Raw genomic sequence first — 26,895 nt, 5'->3', positions numbered from 1 at the left:
ATCCAAAACAAATTTACAAGGTAGATTGCCAAAATTAAATCACCATCCGCCTCTACACAAAAATTTTACATGGTGATCACCTAAAAAATAAAGACACTCCCAACACTAACCCCATCTTATATTACAAAATAAGCCGTGCTATCCAACAATAATTGGAGCCTGTTGCACCTATGAAGCATATAGAACTCAATACCAATAATGAAAAGAAGGAAAAAGCTATAGTTTATAGTAGAAAGATATTGCAAACAACCAACAGGCTGTCAACATTAATCTGAATACTAAACTGATAATATTTAGAAGAAAGTACGACTACATCAACAGTAATTGAAGTCATTAGAACCACTAGTAACCTTCTCACTATCAACACCCAGAATCATTACACCACAAAAATGGCCAACTAGTCTATACAACACCAAAAAAGTGCCCAAAAAAAAAAAACCGGCGCAATAGCCCCAAAAAAAGCATTGTAGCTTGCATTCCTTCCATTACAATTACCGTTCCAATAGCTCAGGTGGCCACATATCCTACAAAATTATGATCAAGATGTCAAATGACAAAATAAACCAAATCTCATGAAATAATTATTTATTTTTATTTTTAATACCTGAGTACTTGCACTCTCTTGAGTTTCAAAACATCACAAGGAGCTTCAAATAAATACGAAACATCATCTCCATGGGAAGTCTTTAAGTAAGTAAATGTTTTACGTGGTGCAACAAAAAAAAAAGTAAAAATGTTAAGAAATGCACAAAATGTTTTAATAATAATAATTAAGCACTTGGGGAAGGAAAGTAAGTAACCTTATTTTTTCGTTTCCTCTGAATGGGATTAGTGTTACATGCCTCATTGTTTTTTCTTTGTGATTTCTTCATTGTCGCTTTTTCCACCGCAGACATCTTCCTTTTATGCGGTAACTTTCCTCTTTTTTTAGCTACAATAGGACTATGAACCTCATCACCATCTACCGCCAACTCAACATTATCAATGGACTCATTACATGTTAAAGATACACCTGGAAGTGCAAGAGAAGGTGGATTGGGTTCACAACTTGAAGCACGTAATTCCTTGGTCAACATATCAATATGCATCCAAACTTTTGTGTAGTGATCTACGTTTCTTGCAGCGACCTCTGCTAATGTATGCATACCTTTGCACAAGCTGTCATATCTTTGTACTTCGGGGTTAGCACTCAAAGCATCAAAACTACATTTAATTAAAGTATATCTTCGCTTCACATCCTTCCTCCAACGGTCAAGATAATATTTGGGGGGCAAAGATGTAATGTATGTGCACACAATAGAGCAAAGATGTGTCTGCATAAGATGCCTCTTGAGTCAAAGGAGTCACATGTGCATTTTACTTCAAATTCATCTCCATCTTCATTGAAGTAGACAACATATGGTACTACTTTCACGTATGCATCTTCAACTACTTCATTTTGAACTTTTACCTGTTCAGTCACTTGGTAGGTGCAAATTGCACCCTCTTTAGTCAAAAGGGAGATAGTACAATAAATTCTGCTTATTATCTCATGCTGAACTTCTTTGAATTTGGTAATGGTGTAAACTTTTTCAAATTTTTCCTCAAAAGGATAGAAGGTTACACATGGAAGCTTAGTATTAAAAGACTTGAAATCTGCAAGACTCTCATTCTCAACCTTCTTCCACAAAGCAAGATCATATTGGTCAACAAATTGCTTCAAAGTGGTAGACGGACGCACATAGCCATCGAAAAAGGCATTCATACTTTCACTCCGCTTTGTACTTCTCATACCAGCCCAAAACACACCTTTCAGATATGCCGGTACCCAAAAAGCCCGCTCATTATATAACCGGCGCAACCAATCATGGTCCTTAAGGTCATAACTATCTAGTAGACTTTGCCATCCTACCTCAAAGTCACCACATGTTTGAGACTCATAAACACATTTATGTTTGGCACTCTTAATGGCAGAATAATTTTTATATGATTTAAACTTGTCTGGAATTTTTTTCAAAATGTGCCATAGACAATATCTGTGTCGGATTCCTGGGAAAACTCTTGCGATTGCATTTTTCATAGCCCGATCTTGATCTGTTATAATTGCAATTGGCGCTCGGCCGTTCATGCAATTCAACCAGTTTCGAAACAACCATACAAAATTTTCTGTATCCTCACTAGATATTAATGCTGCCCCAAAAAGTATTGACTGACCATGGTGGTTCACTCCCACAAACGGAGCAAATGGCATACCGTATTTGTTAGTCAAGTATGTCGTGTCAAATGTCACGACATCCCCAAAACTTTCATACGATGCCCTACTTCTTGCATCAATCCAAAACACATTTTTCAACCTAGAATCATCATCAGAATCAACTGCAAAGTAGAAACCACTATCGGTTGCTTGCATCTTATTCAAATAGTCTAGAAGTGCTTTAGCACCTCCTTGGCCAAGCCGAATGTGTCTTTCCTTGTTAATAAAGTTTCTGCAATCTTTTTCTATAAAATGAAGATTCTCATACCCCCCAGCTTCAACAGCAAGAGAGTTAAAACTCTGACTTAGTCCAATCCCAGATATATCATTTACTATAATCTTTCTTCTCACGTTAGAATTCAAATTCCTATTGCATTTATAATATCTTCCCTTGTTTGGACTTAAATCATGATTGTGGTCACTAATTACACTAGTCACATGCCACTTTGTTTCAACCAACTTTGCATTCAATTTCGCCTTGCAATCCGTTTTTATTGTGGGATTTGGCTTATTTGTCGTGGGTTGTGGCTTGCCTTGACGCCCACATGCAAGGGTGACACGTGTCTCTTTTCCACTGATTTTGTCTTTAGTAATTTTTTTGATTATCACCCCAAAACCTCTTTTCCGACCAAACTGCCTATAATATGAGAAAAGTTCGTCTATGGAGCTAAACGTCATACCTCGCTGAGGTTGCTCAACATTTTCGTCTTCACTTACGAGCTTCCACTCAGACTTGCCCTTGCCCTTGCCATTATTGTTGTCCTCATCCCTTATAGTTTCATTTCCATCTACAACACACAAAAAAAATAAATAAATAAATAAACAAACAAACAAACCAAGATGCGTATATAATAAAATTCAACAAAACATCATTCAACAAATGAAGCATAAAATGTACGAATGAGAGAAGAAGAGCCTAACAAACCATTTTCAAGGACAATTTCAGAGGGCAGATCATCACCAACACGAATATGTGTACGTAAGTTGTCATCTTCACATTCATTTTCCGAGTCCATCTAGTAGTTATTACAAGAAAAAATTCAAATTAGAAACATGAACTCAAAGCATGAAAAACATGAACTCAATGGTCCAAAACCCTCCAAAATTAGCATTGAATCTTCGACCCAACTCCACAAAAAATGGAGCTCAAGTGCCCTCTTTGGTATGTTTTGCTTATGTTTTTGTTTTTGTTTTTTGTTTTTTTTTTTCTTTCACATTTTTCTTTTTGTGATTGGTTTTGGGTTTGTTCGTTAATGCTCTGATTGGTAGCTTAGAAAATCCATGGCTGAAAGATAAACAATTTTTTGGGTAGCGCGAATCCTTTTTTCTTATTTCTTGGTTCACATTCTAGAAGAGAAATTGGATTATAATCTTATGCTATTGCTTGGCTACAGAAGGGAAAGCAATTTCAAATTCATTTTTTAAAAGGCCGTAATCTTATGCTATTGTTCAGTTTAGGTACAATTTTCGTTTGTTTTAAAAGGTCCCATTAAAAAAATTACATATTCTTTGCTTTGCATTCGTATGCACAATTGCATCCCATCATTGGTTTGGTAATTTTTATCTAATGACATTTAATCTGTTTTCTCAGGCACTGTGGTTGATACTAAAATGTGTCATCCAACAGAATTTGATTTCTATCTATGCAGCCATGCTGGTATTTAGGTAAACATTTATACTTGGTTGCAGAGGATATAATATTCCAAAGACTTTTTAGTATGTAACTTGAAAGTTGATGAATAGTGATGTAGTCCAAACATTTGAAGAGGAATCTTATCAAACACCTTTGTTCAATTGCTCATTTACACAAAATGCATTTGTCCCGTGGCACTTGATATATTTACTTTTTATATGTTGAGAAAACTAGTTTCTTACCAGGGAAAAGGCCATGGAGGGCGGCAGCACTGCTGCTTCGTGGTGGCCGGTGCACTGGATTGCGGCGGCCGGTGGTTTGGGAGAGAGGGAGAAACTGGGTTCAAGTTGACGCTCCATAAGTAACTGTGGTGGTTGGCGGCGCTTCGTAGCCAGTGAATAGTGTGGCCGGCGGTGGTGGATAGTGGTGGCAGCCGGTTGTGGTGGTGGGTAGGAGGAGGCGGGAGAAATTGAGAGAGATAGGGGCGGGAGATTTTGGGGGTAACAGTAAAAGTGGGATTTTGGGGGGTAATAGTGAAAGTGAAAGTGAAAGTGTGCGTGTGAGTGTAGTTTTTAATTTTTTTTTTTTTTTTTAATAAAAATGCTGGTTAACCCAGGTTGGGTTAACCAGCATTTCTTGCGGACAGCTTCTGCAAGAAATGCTGCTGAATAGCATTACCCATTTGTACACAGACCATGCACGTCATCTATCTCCAATAATAATGATTTATTTAACTCACCAAAAATAAAAAAATTTGTAAGTTCAAATAACAAGTTTAAAAATGACATGTATTACATAGGAGCGTTGGGCTTACTAATAAATTTTACAAAAAAAATTTACAAATTAATGTGGTATAATATGATTAAAAATGAGATAAATTTAAATTTTGAGAATCTCAATCATATTGTGCCAATTAGTTTGCAAATTTTTTTTTTATAAAATTTGTTTGTAAGCTTAATACTTTTTTATATTATATAGAAGAACAAAAAGAATAATAATCTACGTACAAGAGTTTCTCTTAGTAAAACTGATTGCTGGAATGATTGGAGCTGGGCAGCGATGGCAACTCTATGGCCTGACAGACACTCTAAGAGAGGGATAAAGATCCCTCATATTATAGGTAGAATAAGACCCTCATATTGTTCATCCTGGCCATTCATTTTCATCTAACAACCCACACCACACCATATGTCCCACTAAAACTTATATAATAAAATATTATTTAACTTTTAAAAAGCAAATAGAAATAGAAATAATCAAAAATTAAAATCAAATTTAAAAATTAAAAAAAAAAAAAAAAAAAAAAAAAAAACTAGGGTGGCCGGATATTTTATTATATAAGTTTGAGTGGGACACGTGGCATAGTGTGGGCTGTTGGATGAAAATGGATGATCAAGATGAACGATATGAGAGTCTCATATTCTCCCTCTAATATGAGGGAATTTGGATCCCTAAGAGAGAGAGAGAGAGAGAGATGGAGAGATGGGGAGAAAATTAATTAAGAGAGGAGGGCAATAGCTGGGACGTCTTGTCTCTCTCCTCCCTCTCATTAATAGAAATGACATCATGCATGAAAGTGACTAGGGGCGGGATTAGAAAATTTTGTTTGGGGTGGCCGGAGCTAAACGTCGGTTTGGGTTTATGAATTCAAAAAGTCCGATTGAAAAATAACGATTTTAAAATTTACGATTTGACAACACAATTTTTAAGAAAACAATTAAGTGTTTGGTAAAATCATAATTTTGTTTGACGATCACAATTTAGCTTTTAAAATAGTGTGTTGCCTGCAACATGAAAACACGGTTATATTTCTATATTTTCTAAATCGTATTTTTTTTATAAACACACTCCCAAATGATATACTTTTTATGTTTACTTTAAAAATCACACTCTCAAACACACTTTCTCTTTTAAGTTCTTTAATATCACTGTTTTCAATAATAGAAACATGCGTGAAGAGTACTACAAATTAAAGTTAAATCAAGATGGACCAAAATCCTTAAAATAATGAACATGGCATTGAAATATTAAGATTTCAAATATGTCTTTTCCTTTGGGAAAGATTGATAAGAGATTAAAATTTGAATAGTTAGTAGGAAAATAAAGATTTGGAGCAGACACATATTATATGAAAAAAAAAAAAAAAAAAAAAAAAAAAAGAAGAAGAAGATTATACGTGAGTCTGATTGGTGGGCCTCATTGCTCATTGGGCTAGTGATGAGCCATTTGAGGCATCAGAGAGTGCCCAAATTGACGGAAAATTTGGGGTGGGCTAAGACAAAATCTTGGGGGGTAAAGACAAAAACTTGCAGGGGCCCTTCATGTAAAATTGCTATGGTATAAAAATTTCAAAAATTTTAGGTGTTGCCATGATCCCCCAACCTACAACGTGGATCCGCCACTTGAAGTTGACATCGTTTAACAGTAAATAAAGTCACCCCAAACACCTCGTTTACTATTAAACTACGTGTTTTTAAAAAATGAAGTCGTTTGAACAATAAACAACTTCATTTTTTATTGTCCTTTATTGTTTAAACGAAGTCTATTATCAAAAGTGACATCGTTTAAAAAGGAAACGATTTCATTTTTTTAAGTTTATAACATTTATAACGTTTATATATATATATAAGCAATGTAAAAATAATGTTTTTGTGCCGTTTATATGAAACAACAAAAACAAAAATGACATAAAATATTGTGTTTTTTGTGGTATACCCCTTGAACAAAAAATGAAATTAATTTGTAGGGTTTAACACATACCCGTCATAGATGACACGTTAGAATCAGTACTTGTCAGATCATGTTACATCATGTTGGAGCAAATAAGTCAAGAAACGCTTGGAAAAATTACGCATTAAGACCCGTATTGACGACGCACTCCCGACGACCATTGCTTTAAACTTTCAAGTCCTATTCCAGAAAAATAATGGGAAGAAAATTTGGATGAAGATAAATGATTACTGCTTGGAAATTAAATTCGAGAATTGAAAGTGGTGGAAGATTTGAAACTAACTCAATTGAATCAATGGTGGATGGAAGAAATGGCCCTCCACTTACCATTTTGTCCAACTCTAATTATGTGTTCGAAACCAAGTCACTTGAGTGGTGGATGGAAGAAATGGCCCTCAACTTACCATTTTATCCGACTCTAATTATGTGTTAGAAGAATTTTCGACACGGTGTGTGCTTTTTGGGGCCTTCTTGATCTTCAATACTTATTCCAAATACCTATAAAATAACATAATCATCAAAGATCCGCCGAGGAAAATCTAATGTCTAAATCAGTTTCCGAAAGAAATATTATAGGAGTAATTGAGCTCTAATCCATAATTTCTGGTATTAGAGAATGTAATTTTGTACCTTGTATAGGGGCCAATTTATAGGCTTGGAGAGTTGAGGTAAACTTGAACTAGTTTCTCTTATTTTAGTTGACTTGGGGTTCCTGAGAGTTGTAATTAGACTTGGGCTCATACTTCCTTGTAGACTTGGAGTAGGATTCCAATAGAGTACTGCTTGGACTATATCTACTATATCTCTTGCTATTTAATTAATAGCTCTTGCTATTTAGGCTCCGTTTACTTTGACGTAAAATGGTTTCTAGAAAATGATTTCCGTATTTTACGGTGTTTACTTCGACGGAAAATAGTAGTCAACGGAAAGCATTTTCCTTTTGACCGAAAATTTTTCTTTAATTTTTGGAAAATGGTTTACGGTTTTCAAAATCGTAAATCATTTTCCGATTGTAAGCATTTTATTCTTAAATCGATGGACCTTGTCAAGATCCGCCCAAAACCTTGCCGGAACTTGACCGGGACTCGCCCAGGACCTGCTCGGGACCACGCCAAGACCTGCCTGGGACTTGACCAGGACCGGACCGGGACCTACCCGGGACTTGACTGAAACTTGCTCGTGACTTGCCCGACACTTGACTGAGATTTGACCGGGATTTGCCCAGGACACCACCGGGACTTGCCCAGGACTTGACTTGGACCCCGCCCCAAACTTTTAAACATTAGAGATCGAATTGAAAATCGCCCTCAAACTTTAGGAGGTAAAATGTAATTTTTCCTAAATAAAAACTCTATTAGTATAATATTTACATGTAATATTAATATATATGCATGTGTGCCACCTGAGGTCTTCTTATAGAAGATTTATTCTGACAGCTAACCATTGAGCAACTCGGCCATTGACAATTTAACGAATTAAGTTGTGCATGTTTATCAAGTTACTACTTCCATCCAAAACTAGGAAAATGATTCCTTTTTTTTTCATAATCTTTTTCTCATCTTATTTTTCAAAATTACTATTGCATATATAAACCCCACCAAATTTAATTGTAATTTATTTGTTAAATATATTGGATAATATATTAGAAGCGAAAGAAAGAGAGAGAAGAGAGAGAGAGCGAAAGCACATAATGGACTACATTGTATTGACTCTGATAATAATAATGAATACAGAGGCCTCTATTTATAGAGAGGCAAGTAACCTAATAGATTAAGGAAATGTAAACCTAGTAGAATAAGGAAAGGTAAACCTAGTAGAATAAGAAAAGGTAAACCTAGTAGACTAATAATACCTAAAGAAGTAAATAACAAATAATATTCTTAACATCCCCCCTCAAACTCAATGTGTAAACTTGAGTTTGGATAAACCAAAAGGGAAAGAAAAAAAGGAATTCGCCGAAAAAGCTGCTTGTGCCGAAACAATTGCCGAAGTAACGCCATAAAAGTTGTTAGAGACCGGTGGATTCTGCCTGAATTTGAGCAATGCATTTAAGCTGGAGCTTGGTTCACTTGGTTGTAATCTGACTTGAAAACCATATACTAGTAATGAAATAGCTGGCCTCATCTAGTCGAGCGGAGAGAAAGCAGGGCCGGTTAAAGAGGCTAATCATGCCTGAAACCCTTGGACCGTCTCGTCTTGTCGGCTGAGCTAAAGTCTGACTAGTAGACCGTCTCGCCTGTTCGGCTGAGATAAGCAGGGCCGATTGAAGAGGCTAATCATTCCTGAAACCCTTGGACCGTCTCGTCTTGTCGGCTAAACTAAAGTCTGACCCATCTAACTAGTAGACCGTCTCGCCTAGCCGGCTGAGCTAAGTAGGGAGAAAAATGGCCGGTTGAAAAGGCTAATCATGCCTGAAACCCTTGGACCGTTGAAAGGTCTGACCAAAAAAATTCTCATTAGTAATGGATCAATGGCCTAGGAGAGGCTGCAGTGACCCGTGATGGCGGCATTTGACAAGGCATAAGTGGGCCGGTTGAAAGGGGCTTCTTTGGCCCAAAAACCCATGGACCTGAGGAAAGATTGATCTGACCTGAAAGTGCCTACTGCAAGAAGAATGAACCGGATTGAACTGCGCCAAAGAAAAGGCTATGGAACCGAATTGAACAATGCATGAACCAACTTGAACCGCATAAAACAAACACCTAAATTTGGAGAATAATATTGTTTTCTGCCATATAGAGATGCCAAAAGCAAAAATAGACCACAAATTTGAAATCAGGACGAAAAATTGAGTAGAAAACACCTGGTCAACTTTTTCAGTGGTCAAAGTCAACGGTCAACAGTCAAGTCAACGCTACAAAAGTCAACCATGTCAAGGTGATGACGTGGCAGATAGGGCTGACGTGGTGCATAGAGCTGACGTGGCTCTGATGACGTGGCACACATGCTGGCGTGGCGCTGATGACGTGGCAATTAGGGCTGACGTGGCTATGATGATGTGGCAATTAGGGCTGACGTGGCTATGATGGCGTGGCAATTAGGGCTGACGTGGCAAGGATGGCGTGTGGCACGTGGGTGCGATGGCGCGTGTGACACACGCTTGAACGGAGGAGGCTTGTCCTGGCGCATGGATCTGACGCGCGGAACTTCTAGGGGCGCGTGGAGGCGCGTTCGACGTCGTATGGAGGATATAGGACTTGTTCTGGAATCACCGAGATGAAAGCTGTCGATCGGTGGCCATGGAGAAGTGATCGGACCACCGTGGCGGAAGGGCAGTGGCGGAATTGCCAAAAATTTGGGCGGCGCGTGAGGGCGCGTGGAAGCTCCGATGGGGCTGTGTGCGGCGGCTCTGGGACGGTTGTCTTCCGGGTTTTCAAGCGGTATAGTGATACACTAAAAACCTCGAGGAGAAGATAGAGAACCGTGAGGAGCAGAGAGAATGATTCGCCGGATAACACTGGCGGCGCCGGAAAACGTCAAAGACGTTTATTGAAGGCCACAAAAAGGTGGCTCTGATACCATGTTAAATATATTGGATAATATATTAGAAGCGAAAGAAAGAGAGAGAAGAGAGAGAGAGCGAAAGCACACAATGGACTACATTGTATTGACTCTGATAATAATAATGAATACAGAGGCCTCTATTTATAGAGAGGCAAGTAACCTAATAGATTAAGGAAAGGTAAACCTAGTAGAATAAGGAAAGGTAAACCTAGTAGAATAAGAAAAGGTAAACCTAGTAGACTAATAATACCTAAAGAAGTAAATAACAAATAATATTCTTAACATTATTAAAATGAGATGTCGTATAACATTTTTCTGTGGACCATCTCTATTCCGCATGTACGTGATACCACCGCCTCATAGATGAGGCATTAGCATCACTTGTCAGATCATGTCACGTTATGCCATCTGTTCTATTATGGAAAATTAAAATGCCAATTGGATTATCTAGTATCCCATTGAGTCAAGAGTTGGAACAATTAGTCAAGAAACGCTTGGATAACGCATCAAAGAATGGAAAAATAACTAACGACGACCATTGCTTTCAACTTTCAAGTCTTCCACAAAAATAATGCACTAAAAAATATCCTAGTTTGAAAATTTTTTCTTCCAACAAGCGGTCCTCCTAGCTCGTACCATTTCCACAGATTCATAGTGAAAAACTATTTGTTCGCATGTAGCCTCCTTGAACGCAGACCAGTCCACTATTATTGACTTCTTGTGAAATTTGATAAGTCAATGAGTCCAGTTTTGCTAGTGTTCCCATGGATCGGGGTTCGTTAATATATTTATATAATACTCATGTTCTACGTTTGTAACCAAAGGGGATAAAGGAAACAGAGACAACTATTCTCCATTCTCCAATGATGCCAATTCTCTTCTTCCCTTTTCTTCTTCTCTCAGCTATTTTCGCTCAACAGGGGCAATCCCTTGTAAAGCCAGGCTCTTTCTTGACACCAACCACCAACTCTTCTTGGCCATCACCTTCCGGTCTCTACGCCTTTGGATTCTACAAGCAAGGCAACGGTTATGCTGTCGGCATTTTTCTTGCCGGGCTTCCACAGAAGACGGTCGTTTGGACAGCCGACCGAGACAAACCTCCAGTTCCCGCTGATTCTAAACTGAATTTCACAACTGATGGACGCCTGGTTCTTCAATCGGCACAAGGCGCAGAGACACGCCTCGCCAGTTTTCCGGAAGGTGCAAGCTCAGTGTCGATGCTTGACACGGGCAACTTTGTTCTCCTTAATTCTGCTAATCAGACGGTATGGCAGAGTTTCGGCTTCCCAACGGACACCTTTTTGCCAACTCAGAATCTTTCCCACGGGCAAGCGTTGTATTCGAGTATTTCAGAAACCAACAAGTCAACCGGCATATTTCTGGTGTTGATGCAAGAAGATGGATGGCTGGCGATGTACCCAGTTGGAACTCCATACACGCTTGACTATGGTTATGGGGGACTTGGTATAAGTGGGCAGAAAAATGACGTGGTTCTGCAACTTGAAGCCGATGGTCATCTCTATTTGATCAATGGCGCTGGCACTATTATAGTGAATATGACAGACGGATATCTTGCAAAAGATGTGGTCTACCGATTGACAATTGATCCCGATGGGATCTTGCGGCTATACTCCCACGACATGAATCAGAATGGCGATTGGACAATCAAATGGTTTAATCCAAATAATGACGTCTGTATGCCAAAGGGTCTATGTGGGATTAATGGATATTGTGTTGCAATTGATCTACAAGTTGGGTGCAACTGTCTTCCTCAATTTGAATTCGTCAACAAGGAGGAGAAGAGTTCAGGCTGTCAAAGGAATTTCACTATTGCAGAAAGTTGCAAGAGCGACATACATGCCATGGAACCAGTGCCGAACACCGTATGGGAGAATAATAATTATTCAATTATCATATCGACAACTCAAGACAATTGCGGAGAAGCATGTTTGCAGGACTGCAACTGTGAAGCTGCGCTGTTCAAAGACGGGGTGTGCACAAAACAGAGGCTTCCTTTGCGATTTGGGAGAAGAGTTCAAACCGACTCGACCGTAGCCCTTATCAAGGTAGGTAAATCTACACCCACTATAGATGGATATCTGCCAAAAGAAAGCAAAAAAGAGCATTATCGATTGGACATCCTAATTGTCGGTGTTTCATTACTTGCTTTTGCATTAGTTGTCTTGGCGATTTCTGGAATTGCAGTTTACAGAATTCGTGTTTGGTCGTATAAAGTGATATCTAATCATGGAAACACCGTCTTGGGAGAGGATGTTGCTCCAAAATCATTTACTTATGCACAACTTGAGAAAGTGACGGGTGGCTTTAAGGAAGAGCTTGGCAGAGGAGCCTTTGGGACAGTATATAAAGGGGCAATATGGAATGGCGTCGGCCAGAGGATTGTAGCCGTCAAGAGGCTTGACAAATTGTTGGCTGAACGGGAAAGAGAATTTCAAACAGAGATGAAAGTTATTGGGAGAACGCATCACAAAAACCTTGTCCGTCTACTGGGTTATTGCCATGATGGACCCAACAGGCTTTTGGTGTACGAGTACATGAGCAATGGGTCACTTGCAGATGTACTCTTCACACCTCAAAAACAACTTTCTTGGAATGAAAGAATGGAAATCGCTCGTAAGATAGCGAAAGGAATTCTTTATCTCCATGAAGAGTGTGAATCTCAAATCATTCATTGTGACGTAAAACCCCAGAACATACTCATGGATGCACACAGATGCCCAAAAATCTCAGACTTTGGATTGGCAAAATTGTTGAAGGCCGATCAAACCAAAACTTTTACTGACATTAGAGGGACAAAGGGATATGTTGCTCCAGAGTGGCATCGAAAGCTGCCTGTGACAGTCAAAGTAGATGTGTACAGCTTTGGAATTGTGCTGCTGGAGATTATATGTTGTCGAAGGAGTGTGGACCATAATCTTCCAGAGGAAGAAGCTATTCTTGAAGAATGGGTGTACCAATGCTTTGAGAGTGGTGAGCTTGGTAAACTAGTGAATAATGAAGAGGTTGACAAGAAACAATTGGAGAGAATGGCCAAAGTAGGGCTTTGGTGCATTTTGGATGAGCCCTCACTTCGTCCTTCAATGAAGAAGGTTCTACTCATGTTGGAAGGGACTGTTGATATTCCAACCCCCCCAAGTCCAACATCTTTTCTAAGTGCCATCTGAAATGTTTTGGATGTTCCAATCCTCCAAATCTGACATCCTTTCTTCGTGTCTTCTAAAATGTGTTTGTACTTGGATTATTCTTAGAAAATAAGTCTTTTCTAGTGACTTGTCTTTGAAGTTTTCTTTTGAATACTGTGTAACTTGTATCAATGTTTCGGTGTAAGCATTGAGTTTTTTTTTTTTTTTAGTGTGCCATTTTGAATTGCATTCGTGTAGTAATGCTCCAATAAAAGAATTTTCTTTTCAAGTTCTTCTCTATTTCAACAACAAAAAAATTATAAATAATGTTAGAATTTATCTAGATAAATCCGTCTTTCTCTATAGCATGGGAAGAACAAGTGGAATAGATAAACACACCCCCATTTTTAGACATGTTTTTACATCTCAGCCTGATATCTGCTTGCTTGCTATTGTGTGTGTGAAGGAGACTAATACCTCAATCTTAAAATTTCACAGATGACGTAAAAAAGTATAACAGACCAACTCTATTTATATTGAGGGTGAGAGTACATGGTTTCTTAAATAGTACTTCTCATTATGAACCCAACAATAAAATGGCTGTCAATACCAAAAAAAAAAAAAAAAAATTGAGGAAATAAACACAACAATCTCCCACTTGAACAACATAAGTCATTTAATCAAAAAACTAAACGCAAATAAGCATCCCAAAACACAACCTGATCCAAATGTATTTTAGCATGTAGCAAATGACCAAGACGTTGCTAAAATCTTCGTTACACTTGAGAAAAGTGTGGACCCATAAGGAGATCCATGGAAATGAATTTGACACAAAAATGTAGGTCCGTATGTGGCTTCTCTGCAACTTTTTTTTTTTGTATTTAATTTAATAAAAGTAATCATTATTGTAGCTTTCTCTAAAACAATCACGAAAGAAATAAACTTTTCTGGAGCTTTGAAAGCTACAAGCTTTCCCCACCCCCCTCCCCGCCTTTTTTTTTTCTCTCTTTTATTTTTTCACAATCACCACATTGGTCAACCTCTAAGATTGGATGTTGTAGCCATTGGCCAAGATTATATTGTAGCTTGATGACTTTTTTAGTTTTTATTCGTGATTTTTTTTTTAATTTATCAAATAATGTGTCAAACGACACGACCTATTTCATAAACGAATTAAACATATCATGTCATGTCAACCCGTTATTTGAATGGGTAATGTGAAGGTGGAGAAGTATAGCTCGTTTAACTAAACTGTTCGTGTCAGGATTAACCCTTAATAAGTTAGCGGGTCAAGCGGGTTAACCCAAACCCAACACCCACAACCCGTTTTGGTAGCCCTATAGTGATAATCTGTTATTAGCAATGACTTAAAGTTGTCGTTAATAATATTTATTTTTTAATTAATTTTGTCTTATAGATATATATATATATATATAAAAGCCGAAACCCCTTAGAAGTGCCTTACAATTGCGACATGTGGCGTAAACTCATTTTTTTAAAAGCTAAACCGATTTTTTAAGACATAATTTTTGAACATTAAACACAACACTTTTAAAGAGTGAACCAGATTTTTACTTTAAAAAGTATCATTAAATTAGCTTAATTATAAGGGCGTTTAATTATATTTCAATAATTTTCCATATACAAATTATTCATAAATTAAATATTATTAATGTCAAATCAAATAACAAAACAATTTTTTTAAAAAAATAAATAAATAACAAAACAAATAATAGAAATCAAATTATTATGTATTAATACGTTTATTCACTTTAAAATTAGGATCCTCCAAAAAATAAAAAAATGTCAGAATATTATTAAATACCACATCTCTTTCCCTCTCTACGTCCCTCTCTCTCTCTCTCTCTCTGCATTTCCTCTCCACGTGTCTCTCTCTCTCTCTCTCTCCATGTTTCTCTCCCTTTATTTTGTCTCTGCTATCATCTCTCTCCATGTTTCTCTCCCTTCGTTTTGTCTCTGCTATCATTCTTCACGTTAGTGTGTTTCTCTGCAACAAATTGTAATTGAGGATTCACTTTTTCGCAGGTTCAATTTTTTAAAAAAATTTGAATTTTGTGTATATATATATATTTTTGATAAACATGTAGTGTGTTTTTGTTTGACTTCTATGATTTGTATTGTTAATATGAATTAGCAATACTCATACTTTCTGCCTTTGTTGCAATTTGATAAAATATGTTTTATGTTTTGTGTTACTTTGATAGAAATTGTGATTGGGTAGTACAAAACATAAAACAATTTTTATCAAATACTTCTAATTTATATTAATAATACAAAACATAAGAGTCAAACAAAAATACACTATTTTTATCACAGAAAAAACATATACAAAAAAAAAACCATATGAACCCGCGAAAAAAGTAAATACCCAATCACAATTTGTTGCAAAGAAACACACTAACCTGAAAAAAGATAGCAGAAACAAAATGCGGAGAGAGAGAGAGAGAGAGAGAGAGAGACGTGAAGAGGGAAAGAGATGTGGTATTTAATAATTTTCCCTAAACGTATTAACATACATATTAAAGTGACTAAACGTATTAATACATAATAATTTGATTTGTATTATTTGTTTCCTTATTTGATTTGGACATTAGTTATACTTAATTTATTGAATAATTTATATATGAAAAATTTTTGAAAGATAATTAAATATCCTTAATTGAGCTAATTTAATGAACCGGCTTTTTACTTAAAAAACCGGTTCACTCTTTCAAAGTGATAGGTTCAATGTTCAAAAATTATGTCTTAAAAAACCGGTTTAACCTTTAAAAAAAAAATGGGTCAACGACATATGTCACAATTTTAAGGCACTTCTAAGGAGAATTTCGGATCTCGGCTACCATATATATATGATTATTATTACTATTATAAGTCATGTGAAAATTGAGATATGTAAAGATAAAAGTAGAATGCTGGAAGAACAACAAGCACCCCTTTCTTATGAAGGTGTCGAAGAAAGTCATTAAGCTCTATTAGAGCACAGCTTCCATTTGAATTTTCCTAAGTTTAAGGAACAAAATTACTTTTTGCTTCCCTATCCAAATATACTTCTCAATAGCTTCTATTACATTTCTATATACCATTAAAATATTATTTCTTTACAAAATACAAATTGCATATCTACCCTCAAGTTTTTTACAAAATCCCAACATTAATCCCTAATAAAAGGCAAAAAAATGAAAAATGAGAGAAGAAAAAGAAATATTTATATTCAAATAATTTATAGATAAGCTCTTTTGGTTCCTTATACATGGGGTAGCACGGTAGCATTCACAATGTTTAGGGAAGCAATGGGATAGCACTGACATTCACAATGTAGCTCTTTTGGTTCCCTACATGGGGTAGCACAGTAGCTGTTGCAGGTAACTTTTTGTGGTTGTTTTTTTAGATTTTCTTTATATATAAGAAAGGGAATGAGTTATAGGGTGTCTGTTGCTAGTACTATTAGCAACAACATGAGCTGCCAAGTTTATTGTATAGGGTAAGTCTTAGAGACCCACTTCTTACCTCACCAATCCAAGAGACAACATGAGCTAAACACTTTTAAAATCAATTCTTGCATTAAAAAAACAAAAAACCTCAATTTACTGTATCGAACTTTGAAGTTTTTACAATTTCACCCCTTCATTAAGAATTTCTGTTAAATCCACTACAAGAAACTGACTCATCAGGGGCGACTTATTAGGGGCGACTTTATAGTCGCCCCTAATACTCAACTATTAGGGGCGACTTTTGAAAGTCGCCCCTAATAGTTATGTATTAGCGTCCACATCCAAGTGGACGCTAATAGCCGACCCAAAAGATGAATAATAGCGTCCACTCTACAGTGGACGCTAATAACTCGACCCTAATATTTTCGCGGGAAATATTCAAAAGGCGGGAAAAAGACCATTAGCGTCGACTTTCCAAGTCGACGCTAATGGTTACTTATTAGGGTCGACAAAGTCGACCCTAAAGAGTATGTGTAGGAATTAAAAAAAATAAAAATAAAAATAAATTTATTCACCAATAGCGTCCACTCAAAGTGGACGCTGAAGAGTGATCATTAGGGTCGACTTTAGAGTCGACCCTAATGCCTAAGTATTAGGGTCGACAAAGTCGACCCTAAATAGTATGTGTAGGAATTAAAAAAAAAAAAAAATAATAATAATTTTATTCACCAATAGCGTCCACTCAAAGTGGACGCTGAAGAGTGATCATTAGGGCCTAAGTATTAGGGTCGACTTTGTCGACCCTAAAGAGTATGTGGAGGAATTAAAAAAAATAAAAAAAATAATAATTTTATTCACCAATAGCGTCCACTCAAAGTGGACGCTGAAGAGTGATCATTAGGGTCGACTCTAGAGTCGACCCTAATGCCTAAGTATTAGGGTCGACTTTGTCGACCCTAAAGAGTATGTGGAGGAATTAAAAAAAATAAAAAAAAAATAATTTTATTCACCAATAGCGTCCACTCAAAGTGGACGCTGAAGGGTGATCATTAGGGTCGACTCTAGAGTCGACCCTAATACCTAAGTATTAGGGTCGACAAAGTCGACCCTAAAGAGTATGTGTAGGAATTAAAAAAAATTAAAAAAAAATAATTTTATTCACCAATAGCGTCCACTCAAAGTGGACGCTGAAGAGTGATCATTAGGGTCGACTCTAGAGTCGACCCTAATGCCTAAGTATTAGGGTCGACTTTGTCGACCCTAAAGAGTATGTGTAGGAATTAAAAAAAAAAATAAAATAAATAATTTTATTCACCAATAGCGTCCACTCAAAGTGGACGCTGAAGAGTGATCATTAGGGTCGACTTTGTCGACCCTAAAGAGTATGTGGAGGAATTAAAAAAAATTAAAAAAAAATAATTTTATTCACCAATAGCGTCCACTCAAAGTGGACGCTGAAGAGCGATCATTAGGGTCGACTCTAGAGTCGACCCTAATACCTAAGTATTAGGGTCGACTTTGTCGACCCTAAAGAGTATGTGTAGGAATTAAAAAAATAAATAAATAAATAATTTTATTCACCAATAGCGTCCACTCAAAGTGGACACTGAAGAGTGATCATTAGGGTCGACTCTAGAGTCGACCCTAATGCCTAAGTATTAGGGTCGACTTTGTCGACCCTAAAGAGTATGTGGAGGAATTAAAAAAAATTAAAAAAAAATAATTTTATTCACCAATAGCGTCCACTCAAAGTGGACGCTGAAGAGTGATCATTAGGGTCGACTTTGAAAGTCGACCCTAATGCCTAAGTAATAGGGTCGACAAAGTCGACCCTAAAGAGTAGGTAGGGAAAAAAAAAAAATAATAAAAAAAAATAAAAATAAAAATTTTGGTGCCCAATAGCATCCACTAAAATTGTGTATATATCACTACATTGTTTAAAATTTTCAAATAAAGTGACACAATATGCATCGTTAAATATAACAAAATAAAATTTTAACCGTAAAAGTAAAGCTCTCCCTTTCACTTAATATTCCATATGTACAGTTGTTTCAATATATATATATATATATATGTTTTTTTTTTAAAAAAAAAGGAAAAATTCTTCTATTTCAATTCCATCCTCCTAAAGAAAGATTTTAATTTGTATATATTTGCCATTTGGTTAGGAGTTTCATTTGGAGGATAAAGTTTTCATTCGGACTAATTTGAAGACTTCAGTTTTAAGTGGATTCCCCAAATGATTTCTAACCAATGGGATTTAATTCCCCGAATGAAAACTTAATTCTTAATTCCCATTTCATAATTCATATTAAATTTTACATATCTAATAGTGTATATATATGATATGATGAATATATTGAAACAAAACTAAAGACAAATAAAAAGATTGAAACAATTGAAAATGAAGTTGAATTAATTCGATTGATCGTGAAAGGATCAAATGATCGATCAAACATCCGATCGATCCTAATGAATTAGTTCGATTGATCGTGATAAGATCAAATGTTTGATCGAACATTCGATCGATCCTAGTGAATTAGTTCGATTTATTGTGATAGGATTAATTGATCGATCAAACATCTGATCTATCATAGTGAATTAGTTCGATTAATCGTGATAGGATCAAACATTCGATCAAAAATCCGATCGATCATAGTGAATTAGTTCGATTGATTGTAATGGAATCAATTGATCGATCAAACATCTGATTGATTCTAATGAATTAGTTAGATTGATAGTGATAAGATCAATTGATCGATCAAACTGAATACAATTGAAGGTTCAATCGAACATTCAATTGAACTATAAGCTTTTTATATTATCTTAGTGCATTAGTTATATTGATCTTATATTATCTTTGGATTTTGTATTGATCTTAGAATTAATTATAAGATAAATATCAACTTAATGATCTTTATTAAACGGAAATTATTAGTTAATATTATAATAATAAAAACATATTACAGGAGAAAATAAAGAAAAACAAAAATAAATAAAATAAATAAAAAATAAAAATTATAAGTATAATTTTTTTTAAAAAAAAAAATTTTGAGGCTCATTAGGGGCGACTAAGGTCGCCCCTATTGTTAAAATTTTTTTTGAGGCTCATTAGGGGCGACTAAGGTCGCCCCTATTGAGTGCGAAAAATAAGCGCCATCCAGTGGCGGGATATCTGAAATTTTCAGACCATTTTTTATGTTTCACTCCAAAACAGAACACCTCTTCTTTTTTTTCTCTTTCCTTAAGTTTCACTCCAAAACAGAACGTTATGGAGAGAGATGAAGCGAGAGAGAGAGAGAGAGAGCTGTGCGAGAGAGAGGTTGAAGGCTGGCTGGATTTTCGGCCAGAAATCTCGTGCTTCGGTCGCTCAAGAGAGAGCGAGACAAAGATGAAAGGGCAAAAAAAATCAGTTCTTAGCCATCGGTGAGAAGGAGCAGCTGTTCTTCTCAAAATCTCGCAGTGCCTCTTCAACAGGCAATCGCTATGTCACTCTTTGAGCGATCATTAGGTCTCTGATTATGGTATGTTAATTGTCTATTCATCTTCATCTTTGTCTTAATATACAATATACATACTCGTACCAGGTTTTGTTTCAAAGAAAGTTATGATCTGTTTCTTATAAATGATGTTTATTTATATATATATATATAAGGTTATGGTCTATTAACTATCTGGATTCCAAATTTTGCAAGCTCTTTCTTTTATTTTTTGCAAATCCCTTTTTGAGTTTGGTCATTTCCTTTTCCGCATAGATAGATGGATCCTCGTTTTCTACATATCTTTGTCAAGCCGAGTAGCTCTGAACCCGACTGGGTCATAGAGTTATTTGTGAAATTAATTAAGCTTTTTACTGGATGTTAGTTTTCTTGATTTTGGGCTTCTGATGACTGGACCTCCATGAGGTTGAATGTTACAAACTTCTTTGTTGAACTTGCCTTAATCTTTGTAAATGAGTTCTAAGTCGTTGGTTTGCGTTATTTGATGCTGAAGACTAGAAGATATCATGATTGAACCTTGTGGGGGTTGCCTTGTTGTTCTCTTGTTTGTGGGATTTTCCAAATAAATAGTGTAAATAGGGCGGGTTATGAGTGCTTAGGAGAGTCTTATAATTTTGGGGGTTTGTTCTTTTTGAATAGTGTGGAATTGGAAGGAATGTAAGAGCTCTATAAGACGGGTTCGTGAATGCAATTATTTGGAATTAATTTAGTGAAGGGGAGCACACCTCTATAGGGAAGTCGGGGTTATCCTGCTTTCGTATAGGGCCTGCCATGTTGAGTTTGGTTGTTGTAAATGAAGTTTGGGCTTTATGGTTTATGGTTTAGTACATAGCTTTGTTGTTATGTTATTATTTTCACTAAGGTTTTTTCTTTCATGTCTCAATATTGGTTTATTATAAGAAGAGAATGCATCTTTTTTAGGATTTGACAGATTGTGAATGTTGTCATTGGTGGGGAGAGCTTTAATTTCATTGAATTTTCATCAAATAATCTTGTCATTAAATTCCAGCGACTATTTATGCTGAAGATAATGTGAGTAGAAGAATTATCTAATAATTACTAGATTTAAGAGGGGATGCCGCGAAATCGGCTGCCCCTTTGTTTCCTGAAGTGGATAAGCTCTTGGGCCTATTCAAGGATTCTTATAAGGAGTTGGTTGATCTTCGAAAACAGGTATGTTTTTGAAACAGTAGGTTATGGAACGCAGAGTCTAAAAATAATCGTTGGTTTGATAAGGTTTTCATTTTTCTGTTTCTTTTCATATTGGTTGAAGGTTGATGGTAGACTCAACAATCTCAAGAAGGAGGTCTCTGTCCAAGATTCTAAGCACCGCAAGACACTCGCTGAGGTTAGTTAACTGAAGTGTTGCTTTGAATTGTGATACACGTAATGAGTTTTCCCATGAATCTGAAAATTGAGTTACATATGATGGTTATATGTCCCTTGTGCTTTTAATGAATTTGCTTTGCTTATAAAAAAAAATGATGGTTGTCTGTATCTTTTCTTTTTCAGCTGGAAAAAGGTGTAGATGGATTGTTTGATAGCTTTGCAAGGTTGGACTCACGTATTTCAAGTGTTGGACAGACTGCTGCAAAGATCGGAGATCATTTGCAGGTAGAGTTTTCCCATGCTTCATTGCCATATGCTTATGATCCTTGTAGTTAATACAATTTTATCACCATCTCTATTGAAACTTTGTTATTTTATGTTTTCATTTATATGGCGTTTTCTTGTCAGAGTGCAGATGCTCAGCGAGAAACTGCTAGTCAAACAATAGAGCTTATAAAGGTATTGTCAATTGATCATTTAGTTTATGATATCCTTTGTTAGAACGTGCTAACTGCATTATTAATTTAATCCCTGCAGTATTTGATGGAGTTCAACAGCAGCCCAGGAGACCTAATGGAACTTTCACCTCTATTTTCTGATGACAGCCGTGTTGCGGAGGCTGCTTCAATTGCGCACAGAAATTGCGTAAGATGGCCTTAGTTACCCATAAAGTTATTTTTTCATAATTTTCATGAGGACCTTTTATTCATTTGCATAAGCATGATGATGTTCTCTCTAAACTTAACAGCTTTTCATGACAGAATCAGGTATCATTCTGTTGTTACTAGAATTAGTTGCGAGCTCCATTTCAGTTAAAGCCAAAAGAATTTTGAGACTTACTTTGTTTGCATTCTTGTCAAAAACCTCATGATACTTCATGCTTTTTGAGGGTTTGCTTTTGGGTTGGGTTGGAAAGGGGGGGGGGGGGGGGAACTTTTTCATAAGTTTTACATAAAATTTGGGAAAAGCATTAGATAAAAAAAAATTCGGCCTCTTTGTAAGTTGTTGTAAGACTGAGGAGGGCTGAAAACTAACGGAAAATGAATGTTTAGTAGAAAATTGCGTAACATAAACAGAAACAAATGATCTATCATTTTACTTTGTTGGAAATGAGTATGGTCTTTCATTTCTGGTAGGGAGATAACTATTTCTCAAATGCTTATGGCAAGCTACAGTTCATATCAAGAATGTTAGAGAAGTTGCCGATATTATTTCTTCATAGATGAATTATCTGTGTGATACTTGTATGCTTTTCACTGCTTTGTAAACAACTTGCTATTTCTATTGATTTTAGGGTCATTTGCTGAGGAAGATATTGGAAGACAAGGAATAGGTGCACAGCCAGTTATGGGGAATGCTGCTGCTAGCAGAGGATTGGAAGTTGCGGTTGCTAATCTGCAGGATTATTGTAATGGTAGGGTAACTTTTACAGAATAATGGACGTATTGACTCCTCAAGAAAATCAAAATCATATATTGTACTGCATAAGAGATCTAAGAAGTCCGGTGTCTTTTAAAAATGTTTAGAAAACCAAATGTTTTATAATTGCTATTTGATACAAGGTCTTTTGAAATTTAAGTTGGAAGTTAATATTATCTTTTTACTTATAAGTGTGTGTGTGCGCTTGGAGTCATAGGCTTTCTTATCCTTTTCAGTGGTGTTTGTCCTTGTGTAGAACTGGAGAACAGATTGCTTGCTCGTTTTGATGCAGCATCACAGTGGAGAGAATTGTCTTCAATGGCTGAATGTGCTAAAATTTTATCTCAGGTAAATACTTTTGTTAGGTCTGATATGTAATAATTTAATTATTATTGATTTTAAAGTTAATAGCTTCATTAAGTAGCTCTTCCTTCCCTCTTTCCCACTCTTTCTTCATCTCTCTCTCTCTCTCTTTTCATGGTTTTCTTATATACGAAGACTGAGAGAAGTCGATTGTGGGCATTTAGAATAGTTTGTAATGTGGTGAAGTAGTGTTAATGGATAGTAGTCTTCTCCAAGAGGTGTTAAACTTTTAAACTTTGCCTGTATTAATGGTTTTCAGCTTGTGTTTGCAATGATAGGTATCGTTTTGTAGTTTTAAGCCACTATTCATGATATGTTCTGTACTTTCACTGTGTTGAAGGCCCTATTTTCACTATAAGACCATTATCCATGGTAGTCTTCTTTTTTCCCCCTCCAAAGGGAAGCTTCTAATATCCCAATGCCCAAGTAGTCTTAGTGCATAGATGTCTAGACTATGCTGGGTGATTTTTATTGTTTACCAAATGGGTCAGCACATTAAAATGTGATTAAGTGGTTTTAATTTTTATTGTTTACCAAATGGGCATTTACATGCTCTGTTTCTGCATGGCTTAAGGTATGTATTTAATACCAATCGCAGGATTACTTATATGATTTCTATAATCTACGATCTTTATCACTGTCATGAAGACTAAGTTTACCTGTTTTTAGAGCAGAGGTTGAGGGATATTGCTCTCAAGGAGGAAATGAAGATACATGATGCTGACATTTGAACCACTCTGACCTTATTAGGGTTGACCAGTTCTTTATCAAGGTTTGTACTTGTAAAACCTCATCAGAGTTAGCAATGTGGTAATTGTTGCAGCTTGGGTTATCCTATTGGTGACTAATACTATCCATAGTTTCTCAACTTCGTGTTAAGATCTTCTTGTATCATTTTTATCTTTAAAGTTTTTATTCTCTAGGTCCAGGAGCTTACTGAATAAGAGAAATTAAAAAGAAAAAGAAAAAAGAGGAGGAATATAAACTGAAAATGGTTCAATCTTTCCAATTTGCACCACCATCTCTTCTTATCCCTTGTAAGGGCAGCCCTAAAACATCATAAATTTGTGTGTTAGACACATCATCATGTATAAGCATTTTGACTCTGTCTATAGGTCCAACATGCTTGTCACATTTCATTTTGTTTTGGGTCACTGCATTAGATATCTTGCATTTTGAGTTACATGTGACACTAATCTCAGAGTCCTTGTTATATATTTTTCCCTGCTCTATAAGGTATTTATCAAAAATAATAATTCATTATGTAATCACATTTATGCATATGTAAGTAATTTGGTTCCCTGGGTCTGCTTGGAGTGCGATCGATGGCAAATTATTGAAAGCCCACTGGTACTGCGATCGATCGCACTACACGTGCGATCGATCGCAAAATGTCAAACACCTTCTGGTACTGCGATCGATCGCACTCCACGTGCGATCGATCGCAAAATCTCAAAAACCTTCTGGTACTGCGATCGATCACACACGATTGTGCGATCAATCGCAGATTATTTTTTTTTTAATTTTTTAGGACCATTAGCGTCCACAAAGTGGACGCTAATGGTTAACTATCAGCGTCCACTTTGAGTGGACGCTAATTGTTAACCATTAGCGTCAACTATGGCTTCCGTTTACATCACCTTTAGGGTCAAAAAATTTTGACTTTTAGGGTCGATAAAGTGGACGCTAAAAGTGATCATTAGGGTCGACTTTAAGTGGACGCTGATAGTTAATTTTTTTAAAAAAATTTTTAGGACCATTAGGGTCCACTTTGTGGACCCTAATGGTTAACTATCAGCGTCCACTTTGATTTGGACGCTAATAGTGAATTTTTATTTTCTATTTTTTAGGACCATTAGGGTCCATTTTGTGGACGCTAATGGTTAACCATTAGCGTCCACTTTAAGTCGACGCTAATGGTTAACCATTAGCGTCGACTATGGTTTCCGTTTACATTACCTTTAGGGTCAAAAAATTGTGACTTTTAGGGTCGATAAAGTGGACGCTAAAAGTTATCATTAGGGTCGACTTTAAGTGGACGCTGATAATCACACATTTGATCATTAGGGTCGGACTATTAGCGTCGACACCTTTAGGGTCCAAAAGTCGACGCTGTTGTCAACAGCGTCCACTTTAGGACTTTTAGGGTCGACTCAAAGTCGCCCCTAAAGACCTAAATTCTTGTAGTGATCTTAGCAAAGTTTGTGAACATTACCAAAATACTCGAGTCTTTTTTTTCAAAAGAAAAAAAAAAGGAAAAAAAAAAACTAATGGGTCAAATTTGAGATTTTTTTTTTTTCTAAAAAAACTACTTTTAACTTTTAATTAAGGGTAAATTTGAAATTTTATAAAATTCAAAGGTCATTTCACTCTTTTACCATCTGATTTAATCACAATCACAAACCTTAGTGGGAGGGGTGCCATTGCAAAAAATTCAAAATTCAAAATACTAAATAGATAGTTTTTTTTAATTTTAAAAGGATAATTACAAAAGTGATTCAATTAATTAGTGAAGTTTCAGAAAAAACAACTAAGATATAAGTGTAGAAACCAACAATCAAGTGTTAAAAAAAAAAAAAATTTTAAAAAGAAAAAAGAAAAAAGAAGAAGCTATGTTTATAAAGACCATATACTAACAGTTAGGGCAGGGTGAAACACGAGGCCCATTCAGCAAGGCATATCTGCTAGTTTGCTGCCAAAATGTGGGCAGCTATACAACACCTGAAACCATGGGAAAACACAAGAAATAATCATTGTAGGGTTATAGAACGATCTGCAATTCGAGAAAATTATTGATTGGCATACAACTCCAGTGGTGTTTTGTTCACAAGGTCATCAACATGAACACACTTTTCTAATACAATTAAAAAATGCACTAATTCATCCAAAACATCTACAAAATTAGCACAGAATCTTCTTTATAAGAAGCACACAGTACATCTATTTCAATACATTTACTTGATTTAACTTAAGATCTTTCATTAAACATAAATTTCTAATCCCACATCATTTTGGGTCCTTTAGTCCTGTTTTTATCATCCAAAAGGACTATCGAACAACACTCTTTCAGTAAAAAGAAGGAGCACCAAATTCTCATACCAATACTTCTTATCACAAAATCAAAGCTAGTCCATAAAAAGATTTTTTGGTTCAAGATTCCCATTGTACCTTAGTCCACAGAATGGGTTTTCACAGAAAGGCAATCAACAACCCAACATTAAAAGGAAATTTATGCAATAATCAGAAAACCGAAAATTCAATAACCACTCAACAAATTTTATGTTTTTTCCGATCAAAACGGACATACTCGGCCAAAAGAAGGATCAACCAACAAAATTACAACCCATTTGGTCCATCATTATGGAAATCTTCAAAGAAAAGAAACCCCCAAAAAGATAGGCTTCTTTCCCCTCATCAGTTTCGGCCAAAACACGAAGAACAGCACAAAATTTTACGCAAAATCAACAATCAAAACTAAGAAGCGAGACAACCTACCAAAACGAGTTACCCTTTGTTTGGAAACAACGAAAACACCGTATGGACCTAATTAAACCGCACCTTTGCTTCGGAATCTCTCACTCTCTCTCGT

General features: G+C 36.1%; 2 protein-coding genes, 1 long non-coding RNA gene and 1 pseudogene across 4 annotated transcripts; 2 read left to right on the top strand and 2 right to left on the bottom strand.

The window, feature by feature from the left end:
* Positions 1-491: 491 nt before the first annotated feature.
* LOC132165039 (uncharacterized) lies at positions 492-26,895 on the bottom strand. Of its 2 annotated transcripts, XR_015909461.1 has the most exons (5): positions 26,802-26,895; positions 25,944-26,027; positions 3,159-3,249; positions 2,914-3,021; positions 492-524 (listed from the first exon to the last, which is right to left on the bottom strand). It is a non-coding gene; the product is annotated as an uncharacterized LOC132165039 (long non-coding RNA). The 2 variants fall into 2 exon arrangements; XR_015909462.1 differs by lacking the exons at positions 492-524; positions 2,914-3,021; positions 3,159-3,249 and adding exons at positions 6,632-6,776; positions 6,924-7,094.
* On the bottom strand, positions 1,231-2,476 carry LOC132163010 (protein FAR1-RELATED SEQUENCE 5 pseudogene; annotated as a pseudogene).
* On the top strand, positions 10,949-13,462 carry LOC132166080 (G-type lectin S-receptor-like serine/threonine-protein kinase LECRK1). The gene has a single exon (XM_059576833.2). It carries the CDS (start codon positions 10,964-10,966, stop codon positions 13,283-13,285), a length of 2,322 nt encoding a protein of 773 aa, XP_059432816.2. The 5' UTR covers positions 10,949-10,963; the 3' UTR covers positions 13,286-13,462.
* LOC148583082 (exocyst complex component SEC10a-like) lies at positions 20,455-24,498 on the top strand. The gene is made up of 9 exons (XM_088511746.1): positions 20,455-20,554; positions 21,259-21,368; positions 21,469-21,543; positions 21,708-21,809; positions 21,933-21,983; positions 22,062-22,169; positions 22,819-22,938; positions 23,200-23,291; positions 23,981-24,498. Exons 1-7 carry the CDS (start codon positions 20,455-20,457, stop codon positions 22,855-22,857), a joined length of 585 nt encoding a protein of 194 aa, XP_088367872.1. The 3' UTR covers positions 22,858-22,938; positions 23,200-23,291; positions 23,981-24,498.

This window comes from Corylus avellana, chromosome 11 (genome assembly GCF_965113065.1).
Source record: "Corylus avellana chromosome 11, dhCorAvel1.hap1.2, whole genome shotgun sequence".
NCBI classification, from domain to species: Eukaryota; Viridiplantae; Streptophyta; class Magnoliopsida; order Fagales; family Betulaceae; genus Corylus; species Corylus avellana.
The sequence above is the reverse complement of the archived record's forward strand: the minus strand, read 5'-3'. Positions and strand labels throughout refer to the sequence as shown.